The 13414-nt window shown below is 35.3% G+C and overlaps 1 protein-coding gene across 1 annotated transcript in view; it reads left to right on the forward strand.

The window, feature by feature from the left end:
• The first annotated feature begins 308 nt into the window (after positions 1 to 308).
• Positions 309 to 13414, forward strand: part of LOC139872656 (uncharacterized) — a 96059-nt gene continuing 82953 nt past the window's right edge. Inside the window, exons 1-4 of the mRNA XM_071860577.1 lie at positions 309 to 442; positions 597 to 861; positions 1020 to 1863; positions 1963 to 3225. Coding sequence (XP_071716678.1) covers positions 309 to 442; positions 597 to 861; positions 1020 to 1863; positions 1963 to 3225 — 2506 coding nt within the window. The remainder of the gene's footprint in view (positions 443 to 596; positions 862 to 1019; positions 1864 to 1962; positions 3226 to 13414) is intronic.

The raw sequence follows: 13414 nt of genomic DNA on the forward strand, positions 1-13414 counted from the left end.
CAAAAGGTAATGGTGATAAGGGTAATGTTTCAAGCAAAGCTCATGTGCAGAAGAATGTAGAGGCTCTAAAGGCAAAAGAGGTTAAGAAGGTGGATTATGGCAAAAAGAAAGTTGAGACTTCTAATAAGTTTTCTATTTTACAAAGGGTGGATCCTGTTCAAGATGCTTTTAATGATGATTTTGATGAACAATGGCAGTTATGGAACTCTAGATAGGGTTTTATTAACAAGTTTGTTCATAAAGATAAGTTACCTGACCATAAAACTCTTTTGAATTGGTCTATTGAAGATAGAAAGTATCTAAAGGCAATGTGTGAGAAGAAGGGTGTTCCTTTGGACCTTGATGATGGTATTGAAGTTATCTCTGAAGATGATGTAGAATCTGAAGATGATGCTACTGCTATTATGATGAAGGGTGATGATAAGAGTAATGATATGGATGTGTCTGTGGAAGACAGTCCAACCACTAAAGCTGTTTCCAATGTTTAAAGCAGCCTGTTGGAACATTAGGGGGCTTAGTGAGCAACCTAAACAAGTAGAAGTTAGTAATTTAATTCACTCTAGTGGTTATAGTGTTATTGGTGTTCTTGAAACCAGGACCCTGGCTAAGAATATTGGTAATGTTGCTAGTAAGGTTTTTGGTAATTGGCATTGGGCTTCCAATGCTTCTAGTTGCAGTAGTGGAACTAGAGTATTGATAGCATGGGACCAGAATGATGTTGCATGTGATGTTCTATTTCATAGTGATCAAGTTGTTCATTGTCTTATTGTACAGCACAATAGTGGGAAGAGGTTTTTCTGTTCCTTTGTTTATGCTCACAATAACAATGAATTGAGAAAGAAGCTTTGGGGTGATCTTGTTGTCTTAAGAGGTGTTGTTGCAGATAATCCTTAGATTATTGTGGGTGATTTTAATGTAAGCTTGAACCCTGAGGATAATTCTAATGGTTCTTCCGTGGTTACTTACCAAATGCAGCAGTTTAGAGACTTTATGAAGATATTAACTCTACTGGTTTTCAGTATACTTGGATTCAAAAGAAACATGCTTTAGGTCCAAATAAAGGTGTATTGAAGAAACTGGATAGGGTCTTTGGTAATTGTGGTTTTGTTGACAAGTTCCCAAGGGCTTTTGTTGATTTTATGCCTTGTGGTCTATCTGATCATTGCCCTGCAATGATTCATATTCCAAATGTGATGAAAAGAAAACCTAGTCCTTTTAGGTTTGCAAATCATTTAGCAGATAAACCTGAATTTTTACAGATGGTTGAAGATGTATGGAGTATGCAGGTGCCTGGTTACAAGATGTTCTCAGTTGTGACTAGGTTAAAGCATATGAAGAAGAAGATGAGGTTATTGAGTAGAATGAAGGGTAATGTTCATAAGAATGTTGTTTCTTTGAAGGCTGAGCTGGATGCTATTCAAGCTGCAGTTTATCAAGATCCTGATAATGAAGAGTTGAGGTTTGAAGAATGTGCTTATTTTAAGGCATATAAAGATGCTTTGATTAAAGAAGAGAAGGTTCTTATCCAGAAAAGTAAGGTGTTATGGCTTAAAGAAGGTGATGCTAATACTTCCTATTTTCATAAAGTGATTAAAGGTAGGGCTAATAGATCAAGAGTTGAAGCTGTGGAAGATTTGGAGGGTAATAGGTTTGTGGGAAATGAGGTTCCTGCTCAGTTTGTGAAGCATTTTGAAAATGTTTTGGGAAGAAGGGTGGATGTTAATGCTATCATGATGCCTGAAACTTTATTTTTAAAGAAACTGCCTATTGATGCTGCTAATTTTATGGTTAGAAGACTGGATATGGATGAACTTAAGAGGGCTCTGTGGGATATTGATGATGGGAAGTCTCCTGGGCCAGATGGCTTTAATGCTAGATTTTTTAAAGCTTCTTGAAGTATTATTTGTGATGATCTTTTTAAAGCTATAGATGACTTCTTCTGGAATGGTAAACTTCTTACAGAGGTTAATGCTACATGTATTGCTTTGGTGCCTAAGAGTGACTGCCCTAGAGCTGTTAGTGACTTAAGACCTATATCCTGTTGCAATGTCTTATATAAACTCATTAGTAAGATTCTTGCTAATAGGATTAAGTCTAGTCTTGATAGTATTGTTGACATGAATCAGTCTGCTTTTATTCCAAATAGGCAAATCAGTGATAATGTCCTTTTGGCTCAAGAGTTGATGAAAGGGTATAATTGGCAGAGGGGAAGAAATAGATGCTCTTTTAAAATTGATATACAGAAGGCTTATGATACTGTGGATTGGAGTTTTTTAAATGCTATTTTGACTTATTTTGGGTTTCATCCTAAAATGGTTGAATGGCTAATGGCTTGTGTTAGTACTCCTTCTTTTATGATTTCTGTTAATGGTGATTTTCATGGGTATTTTAAGGGTCAAAGGGGTTTGAGGCAGGGTGATCCTCTATCTCCCTATTTGTTTACTATGGTGATGGAAATCTTAACTTTATGTGTTAAAAGGAATATTAGGGAAGATGGTAATTTTATATATTATCCTCAATGTGCTAAAATGGAATTAACTCATTTGTGCTTTGCTGATGACCTACTGATGTTCTGTAAAAGTGATAAGCATTTTGTGCATTTATTAAAGAAGGCTCTTGATGAGTTTGGTGATTATTCTGGTTTGAAGCCAAGTCTTGCTAAGAGCACAACCTTCTTTGGTAATATAACTAAAGAGGTTAAGAATGATATTATGGAAGTGATGCCTTTTGTTGTTGATAAGTTTCCTGTCAAGTATTTAGGGCTGCCTTTGATTGCCACAGGACTTAAATATAAGGATTGTCATCCTTTGATTGACACTGTTAAGAAGAGATTACTTGATTGGAAGTCCAAATCTTTATCATTTGCTGGAAGACTACAGTTAATTAAATCTGTTTTATGTTCTTTGCAAGTGTATTGGATTTCTATGCTTGTCTTGCCAAAGTGTGTGGTTATTGATATTGAAAGGCTGATGAGGAATTTTTTATGGGGTGGTTATGATGGTAAAAGGGGCTTTCCTAAGGTTGCTTGGTCTGATGTATGCCACTCAAAAGATCAAGGTGGCTTGGGTATAAGGAACATTCATGATTGGAACAAATCTTTGATATCCAGATATGTGTGGAACATTTTAAATAAAAAAGACTCACTTTGGTCAAAATGGATGCATTCTTATAAGTTGAGTCATAATAACTTTTGGGACTTGAAACCTGATGTTGATTCTTCACATAGTTAGAGAAATATATTGAGGTTGATGTAGTGACCCGAACTTGTTCCTTACGAAAAACACCGTAAAACTGGATTTACGCCGTCGTAGTAACACCGCGGGCTGTTTTGGGTTAGTTAATTAAAAACTATGATAAACTTTGATTTAAAAGTTGTTATTCTGGGAAAATGATTTTTATTATGAACATGAAACTATATCCAAAAATTATGGTTAAACTCAAAGTGGAAGTATGTTTTCTAAAATGGTCATCTAGACGTCGTTCTTTCGACTGAAATAACTACCTTTACAAAAATGACTTGTAACTTATTTTTATGACTATAAACCTATACTTTTTTTGTTTAGATTCATAAAATAGAGTTCAATATGAAACCATAGCAATTTGATTCACTCAAAACGGATTTAAAATGAAGAAGTTATGGGTAAAACAAGATTGGATAATTTTTCTCATTTTAGCTACGTGAAAATTGGTAACAAATCTATTCCAACCATAACTTAATCAACTTGTATTGTATATTATGTAATCTTGAGATACCATATACACATATACAATGTTTCGACCTATCATGTCGACACATCTATATATATTTCGGAACAACCATAGTGTAATGACCCGGACTTTTTCGATCGATCTATACTTATAAAATTAATATTTACATAAATTAAACCTTACCAACATGATAAGCAACCCAAATTGTTGAGACTTATGTTTTTGAAAAGAGATTTACACAACGTTTGACCGTCTAGTTTGACCGATGATATCACGAACTATATAACATATGATAATTATACGTTTGTGTATATATATGTATATATACATATTTAACATGATCTAAGGATGTTTTAATATCTCATTTTGTATTAATAACAATAAGTTATAAATATATTTTGAAACTACTAACTTAAGTTTTCAAAACGATAACTTTAAGTAACGTTTTTTTGATATAAATACTTATAACCTATAATGTTTATACATATATCGTATATATAATGTATTTAATCACTTTTTAAGGACTTAAATACATAAAACCATATAAGTATATTCACAAAAGATAGCTATATTTGAATTCTCATTCCGTTTTCACAAGAATTCTATACGTATATCTAGAGTATATGTACCCGTATCATACCTAGCTTCTATACGTATTTACTATTGGTATATACACATCAAATCACCACCAACCAGCCCTTGTTCATTCCCTAGGTATAAGGTAATTGAATTTGGAAGCAAGTATGACAAATTGCACAAAAGAACAACCTAAAATCTTGTCCTTGTTTCCTTTGATTCACGTTTTTAAGGACCATGGGGGGATCATCATTTTGATTCATTTTTACTTCAATTTTCTAGCTAAATACACACACACCTATGAGTCTTAAACACCTTAACCATCTCAGCTCACAACCATGAGGATCTAGCTTCAAAAACATCACTTAATCACCATAAGAAAACCCTTACAAAAACACTTCAAGAATCCTTCCAAGAACACAAGTTTACTTCCAATCTTTCATTCAACTCCATCACTCTTTTGGTTCTAGGTTTTTACTTCTCTTTTACAGCAATCTTGTCCAAGTAACTTGAGGTAGTAACTTTGTTCATAACCTTATTCGATTCATATATATATAGCTATCTTATTTTATGGTATACAATTTTAACAACAAGAACATAGTTTGAATGATTTCAAACTTGTTTGCAAACTAAATAGATCCTTCTAACTTAACTTTTAAAATACTTCAAGACCTGTAATATATCATAAATAAATGCTAATTTAACAAAGTATAACTTGGTTTTTCAAAGAACACCTTAAAAACTGAATTTACGACGTCGGAGTGCAACCGGGGGCTGTTTTGGGTTGGATAATTAAAAACTATTTTGAAATTTGAATTGGAGGCTTATTTTCTGTAAAATTGATATTTACTATGAATATGTTAACACATAAAAACTTCATGATTTAACTCAAAGTATAAGTATTTTTAGAAAAATAATCATTTAAGGTTGTTTACATGATGGAAAATGATCAACTTCATAAGTTTCACCAAAGTTTGACCTATGACCTGTGATTTCGAATACAAACTAAGGTATTTACAATTCATATTCTTAAAGAAGGACTCGATCCAAGGAAGTGGCAAGTTGAACCAACGAAAACGGAGTTGTAACGAAGAAACTATGACTAAAACAAGATCGGATATCCAAAACTAGTTTTGCCACGAAAATAATTGGAGAAAAATTAAATAAATCACATCTTTCTAAAATAACATGATATTTTATATATATGTACTCATAATTTAATTTTATATATTTCAGGATCACCCATAAACTATACGAGAAGATTAATCATAAGATTCCATGATTGTACGCAATACGTTTTCTTGACAATATAGGTACCATGGGTCAAGATTAATCCCGACCAATACAAATATGATGGGGGTTTTATTTATTTCGATGGGGGTTTTATTTATTTATTGAACACCTAAATATGAACCATTAAAATTGAATTGCTAACTACGGACTAAGAAGACATTAAAAGTATTATAAGTATATATACGTGACGATTGTTTAAAATGAAAATATATTGATATATTATATATGGATAGGTTCGTGATATCAACCGGAGACCAAGTCAAAATATATATATCTTCAAGGCAAAAGTGAGTATATAGTCCCACTTTTAAACTCTAAATATTTCGGGATGAGAATACATGTATTTTATGTTTTACGATATGGACACAAGTAACTGAAAAATATATTCTACGTTGAGTTGTACCACTGGCATACTTCCCTGTAGCTTGGTAACTACTATTTACAGTGGTATTGTAAACGCGAATCCTGTTGATAGATCTATCGGGCCTGACAACCCCAACCGGACTGGACGACCAGTATTCAACGGTTGCACAGTACTTCGTTTCGTGACTACACTTGGTACGGTGTAGTAAGATTTCATAATAAAGGGAATATGCGACGTGATTAAATGTTAAGTATGGTTACCAAGTGCTCAACCACTTAGAATATTTTTATTAAAATGTTTATATATGAAATCTTGTGGTCTATATTTATAACGCTGCCGGCATTAAACCTATATCTCACCAACTTTATGTTGACGTTTTAAGCATGTTCATTCTCAGGTGATAATTAGAAGCTTCCGCTGCAACATGTTGAATTTAAACAAGATCTTGAGTATGCATATTTGTGTCAAAAATAAAACTGCATATCGGAGGATTTGTAATGTAAAATATGCTAGAAATCGTATTGTTATCATCACATATAAAGTTTGTAAGTCTAAGATTATCGCTAAATGATAATCATCTTTTTATTGTCTAAAGCTTGTATTAAAATAAGAGTTATGGTTTGTAATGTAAAATAAATGCAGTTGTTCTTTTAAAAATGTCGCATATAGAGGTCAATACCTCGCAATGAAATCATACGTTATCTAACTCGTTCTTAAGGTTAAGGACGGGTTATGACATGTGGTATCAGAGCGGTGGTCTTAGCGAACCAGGTTTGCATTAGTGTGTCTAACTGATAAGTCATTAGGATACATTAGTAAGTCTGGACTTTGACCGGGTCTGATTTAAAAACCATTGCTTATCATTGCTGGTTAAAATTTATATGTAAATATTATGTAGTACTAATGGGTTAGTTGTTGTGTGATAGATGTCGGGCTCAAAACTTGTTATCACATTCAGCGACTCCGAACCAGAATCTTCAGATGGTGTTCCAATCATTAACCTATCCGATGACGAAAATAATATCTTTGGGGAAGACTCACAAATTCCAGATGAACCGACTATAGAGAACCCGGAAAGTGAACCCGAGGAGGAAAGTGAACCCGAGGAAGAAATACAGGAAATTACGAAAGACAAGTTCGAACTAGGAAAGAAACGAAAGGCTAATGAATTAGAAAATTCAAATCTCGAGTTTAGTGAGGATGATGTGGCACCAACTCCACTAGACACTACCACCCCTATTCCAGTTATTCCTATTCGTTCTATCCCGGCATCCAGTTCTTCAGCCCCACAGCCAAAATATAGGCAGACAGCCAGGATAAGCGTTAAGCGATTCTTTGAACCTAAACGTCCTAGAAAATAGACCAAACGATGCGCTGCCGTATTAAACCATGGGATCATATAATGTTTTGTATAATATTATTAGTGTGGTTTGCTTAATGTTCGATGTAAGATAAGCATATGTAAAATAGTGAAGTATGAAATGCAATAATTTTCCATGGTTAAGTATTATTTAGATGGTAGTAATTGGTTCTGTACTAAGCTATTAAGTATGGACATTAACGGGTAGGTACTACCCTAGATATAATTATAAAACGCTAATAAGAAGAAAAGGCTTTTATAATAATACCTGGTTCATATTATTAATAAGCTATAATGTACTGTAAATATACACTACATCTATAATATTCCATGTGAATAATTATTTTCTTTTCATTCTTATAGAAGAATATGGCACGATTGAATCGAATGACGGAACAAGAAGTCGAGGAATTCATCAACCAGCGAGTGAATGACAAAATGTTATGGGTCGAGGTTGCAAGAGCTGCTGCAGTTAACCCAAATCCTCGTGTAGGATGCACCTACAAAACTTTTCAAGCTTGCAAGCCCTCATCATTCAGTGAAACAGAAGGACCGATCGGTTTAACCCGGTGGATAGAAAAGATGGAGACTGTGTTTAAAATCAGTGGTTGTGTTGAAAAGGACATGACCAAGTATTCATCGTGCAATTTACAAGATAGTGCACTCACGTGGTGGAAAAATTTTGTGAAGGCTGTAGGAGGAGATGTAGCTTATGATACTCCATGGGAAGAATTCAAAACAATGTTAATCAACGAGTATTGTCCAAGGAACGAGGTTAGGAAGTTGGAAGATGAATTACGAAGCCTGAAGGTTGTTGGTACTGAAATCACCAACTACAACTAGCGATTCATGGAATTAGTTTTGCTATGTTCTGAATTGGTTCCAACCGAAGAACGGAAGATTGAAATGTACAAAGATGGTTTGCCCAAAAAGGTCAAGGCAAATGTTACAGCATCGAAACCTAAGACAATTCATGAAACTATAACCATGGCAAACGAACTAATGGATCAGGTCATCATGGATAAGAAAGTATCCAATACTGATGTGAAGGTATCAGGTAACAAAAGAAAGTGGAATGAAAATTATGATCGAAGTAACCAACAACAATCTTTTAAGAAACAAGAAATCACGCAAGGTGCGGGTAGTGGTTTAAGCTTTGGTTACAAAGGACAAAATCCTTTATGTAACCGATGCCACAAAAATCACTCTGGCTACTGTAATGTGGTATGCAACAAATGTAATCGAAAGGGTCATCTTGCTGAAGATTGTAGGGCTCTCGTTACAAATACAAATGGTACCAAGACTCCTGCCACCAATGCAAATAGAACTGCTTTGGCTACCATTACTTGTTATGGGTGTGGAAAACAGGGTCATTATAAGAGCCAGTGTCCGAATCCAGAGAAGAATAATGGATCTGCACGAGGAAGAGCATTTGTTATTAATGCTAGAGAGGCGTGTGAAGACCCGGAGCTTGTTACGGGTACGTTTACCATTAATAACTTATCCGCATCTATTATATTTGATACTGGTGCTGATAGAAGTTACGTGTGTAGAAACTTTCACGCTAAATTGAATTGTTCATCATTACCTCTAGATGCTAAGTACATGATTGAGTTAGCTAATGGTAAACTAATTAAAGCCGATAAAATTTGCCGTGATTGTAAAACAAATTTAGCCGGAGAAACATTTAAGATTGATTTGATACCCGTAGAATTAGGAAGTTTTGATGTAATAGTCGGCATGGACTGGATGTCCAAAGTAGGAGCTAAAGTTGTGTGTGCCAAGAAGGCAATTCGCATTCCTTTTAAGGATAAAATGCCGGTGATGATTTATGGAGAGAAGGGTAACTCAAAGCTAAAACTCATTAACTGTTTGAAAGCCAAGAAGTGTTTAGAAAAGGGATGTTATGCTATTCTAGCACATGTTAATAAAGTCGAAAAGAAAGAAAAAGAGAAGTGCATCAACGACGTGCCTGTGGCAAGAGATTTTCCTGAAGTTTTTCCGGAAGAGTTGCCGGGATTACCTCCATTTAGATCTGTAGAATTTCAAATAGATTTAGTACCAGGAGCTGCACCAGTTGCCCGTGCTCCATATAGACTTGCACCGTCCGAGTTAAAAGAACTTCAGAGTCAGTTAAAAGAATTACTGGATCGTGGATTCATACGACCAAGTACTTCACCGTGGGGAGCTCCGATTCTATTTGTTAAAAAGAAAGATGGATCTTTTAGGATGTGTATAGATTATCGTGAATTAAATAAGTTAACTATCAAAAATCGGTATCCGCTACCGAGAATTGACGACTTATTTGATCAACTCCAAGGATCATGTGTGTACTCGAAAATTGATCTAAGATCGGGCTATCATCAATTACGCGTCAAAGAAGAAGATATACCGAAAACTGCTTTTCGGACACGTTACGGTCATTACGAATTTTTGGTCATGCCGTTTGGATTGACGAATGCGCCAGCTGTATTCATGGACCTCATGAATCGAGTTTGTAGTCTATATTTAGATAAGTTTGTTATTGTTTTCACTGATGACATTCTTATCTATTCCAAGAGTGAGCAAGAGCATGAGCAGCATTTAAGGTTAATATTAGAGTTGTTGAGAAAAGAACAGCTATACGCTAAATTTTCTAAGTGTGCTTTCTGGTTGAAAGAAGTGCAATTTCTTGGTCACGTTGTTAGTAGCAAAGGAATTCAGGTTGATCCAGCTAAAATTGAGGCCATTGAAAAATGGGAGACTCCTAAAACACCAATGCAGATACGCCAATTTTTGGGTTTAGCCGGTTATTATAGAAGGTTTATTCAAGATTTTTCCCGAATAGCTAAGCCGTTGACAGCATTAACGCAAAAAGGGAAGAAATACGAATGGACCTCGGAGCAGGAGAACGCATTTCAATTACTGAAGAAGAAGTTAACTACGGCGCCTATTTTATCGTTACCTGAAGGGAACGATGATTTTGAAATATATTGTGACGCTTCGCGACAAGGTTTTGGTTGTGTTCTTATGTAACGAAAGAAAGTTATTGCATACGCATCCCGACAATTAAAGATTCACGAGCGGAATTATACGACGCATGATCTAGAACTGGGAGCAGTCGTGTTTGCGTTGAAGATATGGAGACACTACTTATATGGGGTTAGATGCACTGTGTTTACTGATCTTAAAAGTCTTCAACATATTTTCGATCAGAAACAGCTGAACATGAGGCAACGTAGGTGGGTCGAGCTGATAAACGACTACGATTGTGAGATTCGCTATCATCCCGGGAAAGCGAATGTAGTGGCCGACGCTTTAAGCAGAAAGGAACGAGAACCAATTCGAGTACGAGCAATGAACATAAAAATTCGCATGAATCTCAACTCACAAATCAAAGAGGCTCAACGAGAAGATCTTACTAAAGAAAACATAGGAAATGAAATAATGAAGAAATATGGGAAACAACTCATTATGCGGGAAGATGGAATTCGATATTTTGCAAACCGTATTTGGGTACCAAAGTTGGGTGGATTAAGGAAGTTAATATTGAATGAGGCACATAAGACAAGATACTCGATACATCCTGGAGTTGGAAAGATGTATCAAGATCTTAAGACGCATTATTGGTGGCCTAATCTGAAGATAGACGTTGCAACATATGTTGGGGAATGTTTAACTTGTTCCAAAGTCAAAGCAGAACACCAGAAGCCGTCAGGATTACTTCAACAACCAGAAATCCCAGAATGGAAATGGGATGGTATTACCATGGATTTCATCACAAAATTATCTAAGACTGCCTGGGGTTATGACACCATTTGGGTAATAGTTGATCGTCTCACCAAATCTGCACATTTCTTGCCTATAAAGGAAACGGATAGAATGGAGAAACTATTACGATTATACATAAAGGAAATTGTTTCAAGGCATGGAATACCTATTTCCATTATATCCGATTGTGATAGTAGATTTACATCAAAGTTCTGGCAATCACTACAGGAGGCCCTAGGAACTCGTTTGGATATGAGTACCGCGTATCATCCGCAAACTGACGGGCAGAGTGAAAGAACAATTCAGACTCTTGAAGACATGCTTAGGGCATGTGTGATCGATTTTGGAAACGGATGGGATAAATATCTACCATTAGCAGAATTCTCGTATAATAATAGTTATCATGCGAGCATTAAAGCTGCACCATTCGAAGCACTGTATGGAAGGAAGTGTAGATCCCCTATCTGTTGGAACGAAGTAGGAGATCGACAATTAACTGGACCCGAGATCATCCATGAAACTACTGAGAAGATAGTGCAAATCAAGGAGAAATTGAAAACAGCCCTTAGTCGCCAAAAGAGCTACGCCGATGTCCGAAGGAAACCATTAGAGTTTCAGATCGGTGACATGGTTATGTTAAAGGTGTCACCTTGGAAAGGTGTAATACATTTTGGAAAAAGGGGTAAACTAAACCCAAGGTATGTAGGCCCGTTCAAAATTATCGAACGCATCGGACCGGTAGCTTATCGACTCGAGTTACCGCAACAACTCGCCGGAGTACATAATACATTTCACGTCTCGAACCTTAAAAAGTGTCTTGCAAAGGAAGACCTCACCATTCCTCTTGAAGAAATTCAAGTTGACGAGAAACTACAATTCATAGAAGAACCAATCGAGATCATGGACCGTGAAGTTAAACGGCTCAAGCAGAGCAACATACCGATCGTTAAAGTTCGTTGGAATGCACGAAGAGGTCCCGAGTTTACTTGGGAGCGAGAGGTGTTGGGATTTAACAAGTTTCAAAATGCTTAAAACCTTTTAAGAATCATATAAAAGCGGAAGCATGAAATTACCAATTTAGAACATATTAAACTTTAACCAATTAAAGTTAAATCCCAATTAGGATCAAGTTATGAAATATGCTTACAAACTACAAGATAGTAAGGAGGTTATACCTATTACAAGCTAGGTAATGAATGATGAAGATGATGATGTTGAATGGAGCCTCAAATGGATGAAACCTCAAGAGATTATACCCCAAGCTTATCACCAACACTTTGTACTTTGGTTAGGGTTTGTTGACACTTGAATTTAGCTTCCAAAAACCAAATTATGAACCCTCTAAACCCCTTAATACCCCACGGCCTGCAGCTGTGTTTTTGAGAGTTTATGCAGTTTTTTTTTGAAGTGTTTTGATGTGTATTCAAAGTGTGTTGAGTCTCCAAGAAGTCCTAGATACTTATGCTTCTTGAAAATGCAAGTATCCATTCAAATGGCTAGTCAAAGTGGATGTATTTTAGACTCCAATGCCACTTACTCAACACATATTATAGAATATGTTTTATAAAAGAATTAGTTTATTTTATAAAATTCTTTTATAAACTTCCATTTTATTTATGTACATCTTAATATATATAATCCATTTATATAAAATGTAACATAAACTTATTAATTATTTACCTATAAATAATTAAATCCATATTATATAAATTATTCCATAATTTATATAAATACACATCAAGTAATATTTAAGAAAACCATTTTTCTTAAAGTTCAAATGTCGCGTATTTGATTAATGAACCAATCGTTAAAATCAAATACAAATAAGGTGTCGGTAAGCTTGTTATTGGGTATGACCCGACTTGGATCAAAACATATTAGCCACGTTAATTTAATATGTCTCTCGGGCATATGAAATACCTTCAATCTCCCACTTGCACGAGAAACATAAGAAATTAATGCAAGTGATGGATACAGCCTAACACACCGTCCATCACCCCTAATATGTTATGACTTTGTGCCATTCAATAACATCATCCCTTTCGAGCTCCCTACTCGAACTGATATATGTAGGTGAATCTTTCATTATATCCTTTCAGCCTAGATGTCATGTTAAATCCAAGAGATACAGAGTGATCACTCTCTTATAGATTTAACTTTTCAGGCCTTAGACATCTGACTCTCAACGAATAAGAGGGACAAATTCCATCTTGACTACATACGTCCTAGATATACACTTTGTAATATACCTGAGTTCTTCCTTATGTACTACCATATTTCAGAATAGCGAAGGAAAGAATCAAGGCATAATACTCGGTGAATATTAGAACCCAATATGTATCTCAGGTCAGAGGATACAATGA

This window comes from Rutidosis leptorrhynchoides, chromosome 10 (assembly GCF_046630445.1).
Source record: "Rutidosis leptorrhynchoides isolate AG116_Rl617_1_P2 chromosome 10, CSIRO_AGI_Rlap_v1, whole genome shotgun sequence".
NCBI lineage: Eukaryota > Viridiplantae > Streptophyta > Magnoliopsida > Asterales > Asteraceae > Rutidosis > Rutidosis leptorrhynchoides.